General features: G+C 41.1%; 1 protein-coding gene across 2 annotated transcripts in view; it reads right to left on the minus strand.

Moving 5' to 3' along the window:
• The window catches only part of SEPTIN7 (septin 7), a 52,885-nt gene extending 49,515 nt beyond the window's left edge, over positions 1–3,370 (minus strand). The window contains exons 1-2 of one of the 2 annotated variants that reach the window (XM_061366154.1): positions 3,259–3,370; positions 1,607–1,709 (exon numbers count right to left, since the gene is read on the minus strand). In XM_061366154.1, the coding sequence (XP_061222138.1) occupies positions 1,607–1,616 (10 nt within the window). In that variant the 5' untranslated portion in view covers positions 1,617–1,709; positions 3,259–3,370. The remainder of the gene's footprint in view (positions 1–1,606; positions 1,710–3,258) is intronic. The other variant, XM_061366155.1, reaches the window with a different exon arrangement.
• Between the last annotated feature and the right edge of the window lie 6,184 nt (positions 3,371–9,554).

Genomic DNA, 9,554 nt, shown 5'->3' on the forward strand with positions numbered 1-9,554 from the left:
CCAACCCCCCCAGTAATTTCCAGACAATGATACAAATTCCTATGCAAAGTATTAAGTCTCAGTAGTAAGTAAAACAGTGTTAAAAGTAAAACTGGTAACAAAGTTTTCTGATCAACAACTCATTTTTAATCTAAATTTGGACCAACTTTTCCTCTCAACAGTGACCATTTTGTACAGTTCTCCCACATGCAACTGCATTAGGCTGAGCTACAGGCAAACGTAAGAACACCAAGGTAATGTCACACACTTACTCCAGTTCTAACACATCACTACATCTACTGCTTCTGCTTTAAGTGACTTGGTTTTTGTGAGGATGAAACTTGGAAGTACAAATTATACCCCACTGTGGAATAATACTGAATGAAGACAGCTCCCTCCCTCCATCCTCCCTTTTTCCTGTAGATAGCAGAAAATTAAATTGTATTTAATGTTATGTACAGATTTAGAGCAAACAATGAATTCTGTACTTGGATTCTGGATTACAAAAGACCTGTAATCAAGTGCCCAAAGAAAAAAGCAACCTCAGATTCTAAAATTCTAATTCACTTTGTAATAGAAAGAAAACTAAAGTAACCTGCAATGAGTTTTCACCAATTTGACCTTGATTTCTAGCTCCGTCAATGATACTATTATGTTACAAGGTACATATACATAATGACTACACAAGACATCCATTGCAGCAATGACAAACCGAAGCATTATCAAGCTAATCAAATTACAAAAGATAAAGGTAGACATCACCAAAGAGACAGATGGCTATTATAAAACATTTATTATTATTAGTTATTATCTTCATCACTGTATATCAAAACCGGGTCACATATCCAGTATATGTATGTATGTACTCAACCTTAGTAACAGTCTACTATCATACAAGAACTCAAACAATGGAGGAAAAAAAAAAGGCAATCTGATGTCCTAACAGGAGAGCGGTCATTTTGGGTCATCACTGAGGCCTAAATGAAGTGCTCTGCATGACATTATCCATTCATCCTAAGGAGAATTTCCCATTCTCTGTAGTCCATAGGGAATGTACTGTTTACATTTGGTTTTCTTTACAACCATACAAACTAGGAAGGTCTGTTTAAATTAAAGCTTTGATTTTGTAGCATAGTTTTGTGGCCACAGAAGTGCAGGACATACAGGATCCTGCTGCCTGGTTATGTACAAGGAAAGATTCCAATGTTACTTTTGGATGCTGGTTTGCCTTGTTGCACTCAACTGTAAAAGCAGTTCCACTGTTTTCTTCAAATGAAAATCCAAGTTCAAATTATTTCTATCCTGTCATACTTATATCCAATCTCTAACATACTGTGAAATACTTGCAAGTCACATTTTAGACTAGATCCACACCACTTTTTCCTTAGACTGTGTGAACTACACAGTTCTCTTCCTTTATTCTCCTGATCTACTTGCATACCAGACAACACATTCTTTTTAGCCACTCTAGATTTAACAGCCTAGAAGGCATATTTTCTCATAAGACCATACAAAAAATATATGTGTGTACATACATATATATATATATGTACACACATCAATCAGCATCACAGATTAAGAACTATGCTAATATACTTTTAGCAATATCCACTCAAAACACACTTACCTACTACCATGAGTGTGAATTCAAATCCTCTCTTCACAGACTTGCGGTAAACTTGATTTGGAAGATTTGCAAACCCCACATATCCTTCAAGGTTCTTCTGTTGCTATGGCAAGAGACATATAGAAAAGTTGAAAGAAAAGCTTGTGATTTATTCCTTTGCTTCCACTAGTTATGTAAACATTCACAAGAACAAACAGATTAGGGTAAAATCAACTTTATTTCCACGCCCATTTGAAATACAGGAAACTACTAGGATTGTAGCTGTCTTGTACTCCCAAGGGTCATGGTGGTAATGACCCAATATGATGGGGACTAACTTGATTTTCTTCACTTCTGGGTGGCACAACTGAAGGCCTTCATGTTAAATCCAGATCTACGCTAATGCAGCATGCACTTAAATGAGCCTGCCTGCCATAGAAGCAAAACTTCAGTTCCCTTGTACAGTGGAGAAGTTATTCAAAATACTGCCTACTATGAACAGTGAGAATTCTGGATGTTAGCCATTACTGCTTCTCACCACATTAATGAAAACATTAAGGTGCTTAAAATGCCTCTTCCTCACTGTGCTAAACCTGGTGACCCTGCAGAGATTGCCCATGCTACCTTTAAACTGCTCTTCCAGCAGAATCCTAGAAATGTGTTTGATATCACAGCAGGTCCATGGATTCTCTTATGAGACAAGACAGTTCAGTTCTTTTAGTGAGAAGCTGAAAATGCTTTTGGAGACAACTGCCTATTTAAAGCAACAGAGGTGATGTTTCTCTCGGACTGATGGTTTCAGCCATAATATACAACTTAGTAACTACTAAGGACATGCAATTGCTACCCATCCTACCAGATGTAAAAGATATAATCACCGTCAGTCACTCTGCATCTTTTAATGCCTACATACCTTTTAATCTATGTCATGCTTACCAGAAACAACTCGCCCTCTCACTAAAATCTAGGTAACACATCTTTTGCTTAAAAGAGTAGGTTGACATGTAACTCTTATTTTATATTATTTTTATGTCTCCTCCCCTTCATATATATCCCCACATTTAGGATAGTTTTACAACTAAGAACTTTAAGAACAGAGTATGAAATGCTTAACAAGAATAGATGGCAACTTTCAAGGTGTTTCCTCTGTTAAGTGGGTCTACAGCATTTACATGACCAGTTTTAGATAATGAAATTACAAATATCACTAACTAGAAATACCTATGAAGTGTTACACTTGATATAATGCTATATTTAGTGTAAGCAATTAATCCTCCATAGGAAAAAGCCTTTTCAAAACCTGAAGCTGGATGCCAGATGCCAATTTCCAATATACCAATACCAACTGAAACGGAAGCCTTCAACATATTCATTTTTAAGCAGCTGAATTTGTTCATAATTTGTTACTTCTAAAAAGGCCAAAACAAACCAGCAATTGAGTTTCCTAAATTCCTCCAACAGCTTTTCAAAGAAGCTACTTCTTACTTTTGTTGTGGAAGCACTGACTTCCACTGCATTGATCGTTGTACCAAGTGAGATCTTGTGTTTCTGACACTTAGAATAGCTTCCCCTTAACTTTTATCCCTTCCTGATTTTCAACCAGCTCCTACTAAGCTAATGCTTCTTCTATTTCTACAACAGCTGTAATACCTATGTATCAACATAATACTTACAGCTACTTTGTAAATAACACATTTCCATCATTTTCAGTGTTGAGGGTCCAGAAGCAGTCCAGTAAAACAATGTGTTTGAGTCATTGCAGCAACAAGTCCACAGAGATACAGCAACAATCCAGAAAAAGAAACAGGAGCGGCAGGGGAGAAAAAGAAAAGGAGAGAACAAGTTACTTACATTTGACCAGTGACCCACAATACTTTCCAGCTAGCATGCTTAGCATACAGTGGTTTAGGCAACCTTAGTTTAGTTGGCTTTGTATGTATGATAGCTTCATTTCACGGTACTACGTAATATGACCTCCATGCACTTAATGATCAATACAGGTAGTTATTCAATAGTTCTGATTAGTTATTCAGAGTGCTTTTGGTTCACCATATGCTACCTGAGCCTTTAACAGGTTCAAAGGTACTTATTTTCTTCAGAGATGTTCAATGGTACATGTAATCTCATTTTGCCACACTACCACATGGTATTTTTGAGTGGAAAAGGCACACAGATCAAAGTCATCATCATCATAAATGTCTCTCACGATTCACGATTTTGCATTTCCATCTCACTTTATACATTCAACAAACAGTGTCAATTCCCTTCATTTGCAACACTGAGCATTAGGGGACTGCTACAAATTTGGATCTAACTGTCTTGGTTGAACAGCCAGAAAACAAAGAACAAATTAGGCACAAGTGAAGCAGTCCATTCAGCATCACCTAACTCTGTGCATGACAACACTGTTCTCCAACATGGCACTTAAAAAGCACAGAAAAATCAGCTCCAGTCCCTCTCTGCACTCTGCAGTAGTGACACTCCATGTAGCTCTGGGAGAAGGAGAAATGCAGCAGAACTGAAGCAAGCTGTACAGGCTAGACTGTAACTAATACTGCAGATCCTGTAGCAGTATAAAACATAGAATCATGGAATGGCTTGGGTTGGAAGGGACCTTTAAAGCTCCTCCAGTTCTAACCCACAGGCAAGGACACTATGAACATGTTTGTCCTTTCACTATTCAAACTAAAAGCCTCTGCTGGGTCAGTATCTGCTATAATCTGCATGGGAGAAGTCTAGTAGCGACAGAGAAGAAATCAACACTATTTCCCCAAAAAGCAGAAACCTATTAAAAGCCTTTTTTTTAGAGTCAGACAAGTTGGGTTCCATGTGTGAACCTAGGGTCTTGCCTACATTAGAAAAAAATTAAAACTATTCTCATAAAGGATGCCAAAAAAAGGAAATCCCTTCAATGCATGACCACAATTAGGAAATTAGGAACTCTTTCAGTCTCTAAGTACAAGCTGATGAAATCGATACTCAATAATGTCTATCACTGACCAATTGAATGCACTTTCAATCCAACTGTTGCTCAAAAGCTCTCTGGGCATAGCGAATGAGCACAGGTAGAGAGGGAGCTTCAGGCTCTTTTCCTGTGCCAGACACTATTGAGTTGATTAAAAGACAGTACTGAAACACATGTGATGTCTAAGTGCAAAAAGATTCTGAACTATAAACATCAGAAAGAGCAGACAGCAGAGTCCATCTGTTGAGCTACAGGCAGCATGTCCAGAGGGAAAGCAGAAAACTTAAGAACATAGGATGCAGCAGACACACTAACTAACTTGCCAGCCTTTAGAGCCAGCGTAGAGCACAGAAGTGCATGCCTGAGGAAACCCTGCACAGGCTGCACATAGACAGTGCTGCAGTGCAGGCCAAGAAATGCAAGAAAGCAAACAACTAGAGGAAAAATCACAGGATGGATTGGAAGGGACCTTAAAACTCCTCCAGCTCCAACCCCCTGCCACGGGCAGGGACACCTCCCACTGAAGCAGCTTGCTCCAAGCCCCTGTGTCCAACCTGGCCTTGAGCACTGCCAGGGATGGGGCAGCCACAGCTTCTCTGGGCACCCTGTGCCAGCGCCTCAGCACCCTCACAGGGAAGAGCTTCTGCCTAAGAGCTCAGCTCAGTCTCCCCTCGGGCAGGTTCAAGCCATTCCCCTTGGCCTGGCCCTACAGGCCCTTGTCCCCAGCCCCTCTCCAGGTTTCCTGCAGCCCCTTTAGGCACTGGAGCTGCTCTAAGGTCTCCCCTTCAGGAGCCTTCTCTTCTCAGCCCAGCTCTCTCAGCCTGGCTCCAGGGCAGAGCTGCTCCAGCCCACAGAATATCTTCATTGCCTCCTCTGGACTCAGAGGTCCACAGGTCCACAACCCCCCCAGAATAGTGGGATGTGCTCAACAGAAGGGCCTTACCTGCATTTCCCCCCCCCCCCCCACTTTATGAACAGTAACAAGCTGACTCTTAGAAACGTATTAAAGACATAAGGACAAACAGAAGTAAGCTCAGCTACAAATGCTTTAATTCAGTGTAAATACAATCAGGCATTAAGAGTAAAGATTACACTATTGGATGGGCTCCATGTACTGCTGTCTGCACAGGAAACACGACCAGATACTGCAGCACTGCGAAAACCAGGTGGGAACTGAGCCTTTCAGAAAAGACAGACCTGTCCAACTTAAACATACAACATTAAGCATTTTACCCACATTGCCTCTACAAAACACTCAGGCCATTTTAATATAATAGTTCATCCTTCACTAGAATTAGCTAGACAATTCCTTGAAGAAAAAGTTACCCTTTTTATGTGCATTTTAAATTCAACTTAGTAGTATAATTTAAAAACCTTCTTGTTCTGTGTGCTGATGTCTTTATTCTTACTTTAAGCAACAGCCTTGGTCTGTGTGCAGAAAGCATCCTGCAAACCATCACATAGCAACTTGCATCTAACTGAAATGACCCACTCCAAATCAAATTTGACAGTGAAGTGACCGATTACCTTCCACTCCATAAAGCAGGAGTCAAAATGACTACAGCAAGAAAGGGCATGTGAGACAGGAAAGCTTGCAGAAAGAGGTCACCAAAAAGGCAGCCAAAACTGCACAGCAGCAGGTCCACACCTCAACTATGCACTGCTTGGTGTGTCCATCACCACTTCTAACCATCCTTCCTTAGTCCTTGCCTTCAATTTTGCTATCATCAAGTGGTTATTCCAAACCGGCAGGAACTTGTAGGCAGTTTTAACTCGCACTATCTCCATCAACTGTGAAGTCAACTAAACCATTTTTAAGGAAACCGAAATCCTCCACAAAGCAGGTTTGTGCCTCAACCTGAAAACCATTTAAAGAGTCTTACTCAGCACCAGAAACAGTAGACAGAAGCCACAAAACACAGTATTAAGAAACACCCAAGTATCATACTGGCATGTGTCTTTTAGTTCCTTTGCCATTTCCTACCTAAAGAAAATGTTGCTGTTCAAGTTTTGGTTGTTTGGTGGTTTTTTTCCAGTTCCTTCACCCTCACCTTAGCATTACATTTTCCTTCAGAACTTGCCCATGGATTGGGCAGTTAACACAAAGACTTAGCAGGTGGTGATAAATTATGGTTTATAGGTTATCTATTAAAACTAAACAAAATCCAAACCAACTGATTACAAGCAAGACATTGAGGTGCTGGAGGGGGACAGAGAAGGGCAACAGAGCTGGCACAGGGCCCGGAGCACAACTGTGATGGGGAACGGCTGAGGGACCTAGAGAAGAGAAGGCTCAGGGGGACCTTTTTGCTCCCTACAACTGCCTGACAGGAGGATGGAGCCAGGAGGGGCTGGGCTCTGCTCCCAAGGAACAAGAGACAAGAGGAACCGGCCTCAAGCTGCACCAGGGCAGGTTTAGATGGAGCTGAGGAACAATTCCTTCCCCAGAGGGTGCTCAGGCATTGGAACAGGCTGCCCAGGGCAGGGCTGCAGTCACCGTCCCTGGAAGTGTTCACACCCTGTGGAGACGAGGCCTCAGTGCCATGGGTTAGTGGTGGCCTTGGCAGTGCTGGGGAATGGCTGGACTTGATCAGCGTATCTCAAGTTGCAAGGGACCCATAAGGATCACCGAGTCTAAGTCCCTGCTCCACCTAAAACCCACAATTCATTTAAACTACCTTAAAGATCTTTTCCAACCTCGTTGATTCCATGATTCCCTCCATCCCTCACACCAAGCCTCTGTGGGAAGCAGCAGCAACAGGAAGTGCACCTCGCATCTGCCCAAGCACAGGAGAGACATTGCCAGGAAGCATCCAACTGGCAGTATTCCAACTGAGGGATGTTAGGAAAAGCATCTGCAGGTGCGCACTCTGCGTACCTTTCTGTTCTATGCCTTGAATAGAGACAGAAGTGAACTTGCCACTGGGTACTATACTCCAGCCTCCTCATTAAGCAGCTGTAAGGATGGCAGTACAAGAAACAGTATTTTTAGCCTAAAGGGCTCCTATCAGATCCAGAAAAATTTCCTGCACATGTAGGTACAGAAATGCTAATGAGAGGTGAGTCACTCATGCAGAAATACTCAAGTATGTTCAACACACTCTAAATGAAGCATGTTCCCCTTAAAACCATGAGAGGAATTACAGTACTTCACCTCTGCTGCTTCTGTTAACATGAGGAATTCCCATTTAAAGTAACCAGGATGAAGGGCTTTTACCAGACATTTATGTATGGTGGATGCAAGTCGTTTCCATATGGAAGCCATCTGTTTTTCTGGATATTCTCTTATTATTCTATACTGGTTTCTATGCTGAACACCTCCAAGCTCTGTCTTCCAGAAGCCTTCAAAAGCTTTGTAGGTTTCACCATGACAAACACTTTGAGCTACAATTTTAAGAGACATGTCCATGGCACTTGCCTTTTAAAGTTCATTGTATTTTAAAACCTATTTTTGTGAGGGGGGGAAAAAGCAGCACAATGGTAGCTCAAAATTAAGTTACTGCATTTTTTAATCATTTGAAGCAGTTTAGGTATTTTCCCCCAGCATTCACTTCCCCCCATGACACACATTTTCCTGACAATAAAACACAGAATCAAGACTTCCAATTACAACCTGAATTTTCGGCATACTCTGAAATCATGTTTATTTTTGTTTCAATGCTTCTACTCCAAGGTTCATCAAAGACAACCAGGAGAGGTCCTTAAGGATATTATTAAATTACCAATACTTAAAGGATTTTACTTTTAACTACTTCCTCCCTAAGTTGTTCTGTATTTAGAATATAAAGAACTCCTGAGAGACCAAGAAGATCAAAAAGATGTAGGTGCTACTTTAAAGGATGATGCCAATAAAAACTTCTCCATGTGTTAAACGGTTTGACACACAGCTGGCTGGCTGTACTGGTTTTAATTGTCTGTATTTTTAAGCCAGAGAGATACCACAGAAAGATAGCTCTCATTATAATTACTGTATAAGAAGATAGTAAGTAAAGTTCCAGATTGTTTTCCCACATGTTGCGATGGCAACTGATACAAAACAATGGTCCATACTGATAACAAAACTGTCCATACTGATGATTAAGTGTATCAGCCAGGTTAAATATTAAGACTGTTACAATACATAATTGTTACAATTAACACCCATCTGTAGCATAAGTTGGCAGTTCAAAACCCTAAATTTTGATTTCATTTATTCCATGTCAAGAAATTAATCTTTAACTTGGCATTTACTGCATATGCTTTTCAAAGAGGAAGGCAACCAATTTGAGAGCACCCAGCACACCAGTGGTCCTATTACCCTGGATAACAAAGCTAAAACTGCAAGGACTGAAGCCACAGCTCAGTAGCACACATCCCAGTGATCCACAGCACCAGTTTCTCATTTTGCCAAGTACTTCTGTTTCTGGCATCAGTAAGGAGGCCACCTGTGAAGAGCATGCACTACACAGTCCAGCATGTACACCAGCAGAATAGCTCTCCTGCATTAGCCCTGCTCAAGTTTAGAGTGGGAGTTAAATCCTCTCCATAGCTGACTGCCACACCAGAATACTTGATAGCCGAGATTTACAACCAGAAACAAAAGAACAGGACTGTTGCTGCTGCCCACAAAGAACTGAATATACACAAGTGTCATCATTACCTATGGGGACATTGGATGCCTTGCCAGCACCTTGCTAGACAAGACACCAGAGACATAAGGCTGAAGCCAAGTAAAATTCATGCAGTGACCAGGCTAGTGGCCATCCACTGAACACTTCTTTGGAGAAACAGTGTCTTACTTTCAAAGTCTTCTACAAAATCAGCTCTTGCATACATTTGGACAAACAGGACGCCAGTGTCCCTTCACTGTTAAGGTCTTAAAACTCAACTAAATGCATTTGTTCTGCATAAAATAAGTTTGAACTCACCTGCTGAAAATTTCAACTGTTTTAGGACTCCAACACAACAAGTCTTAAAGAGCTTTTACAGAGGCCCTGTTAAACACCTACGAAGGAACAAACACCA

Source organism: Neopsephotus bourkii, unplaced genomic scaffold (genome assembly GCF_033783945.1).
Source record: "Neopsephotus bourkii isolate Nb327-2 ecotype Australia unplaced genomic scaffold, CSIRO-AGI_Nbou_v1 NB_1308, whole genome shotgun sequence".
NCBI classification, from domain to species: domain Eukaryota; kingdom Metazoa; phylum Chordata; class Aves; order Psittaciformes; family Psittacidae; genus Neopsephotus; species Neopsephotus bourkii.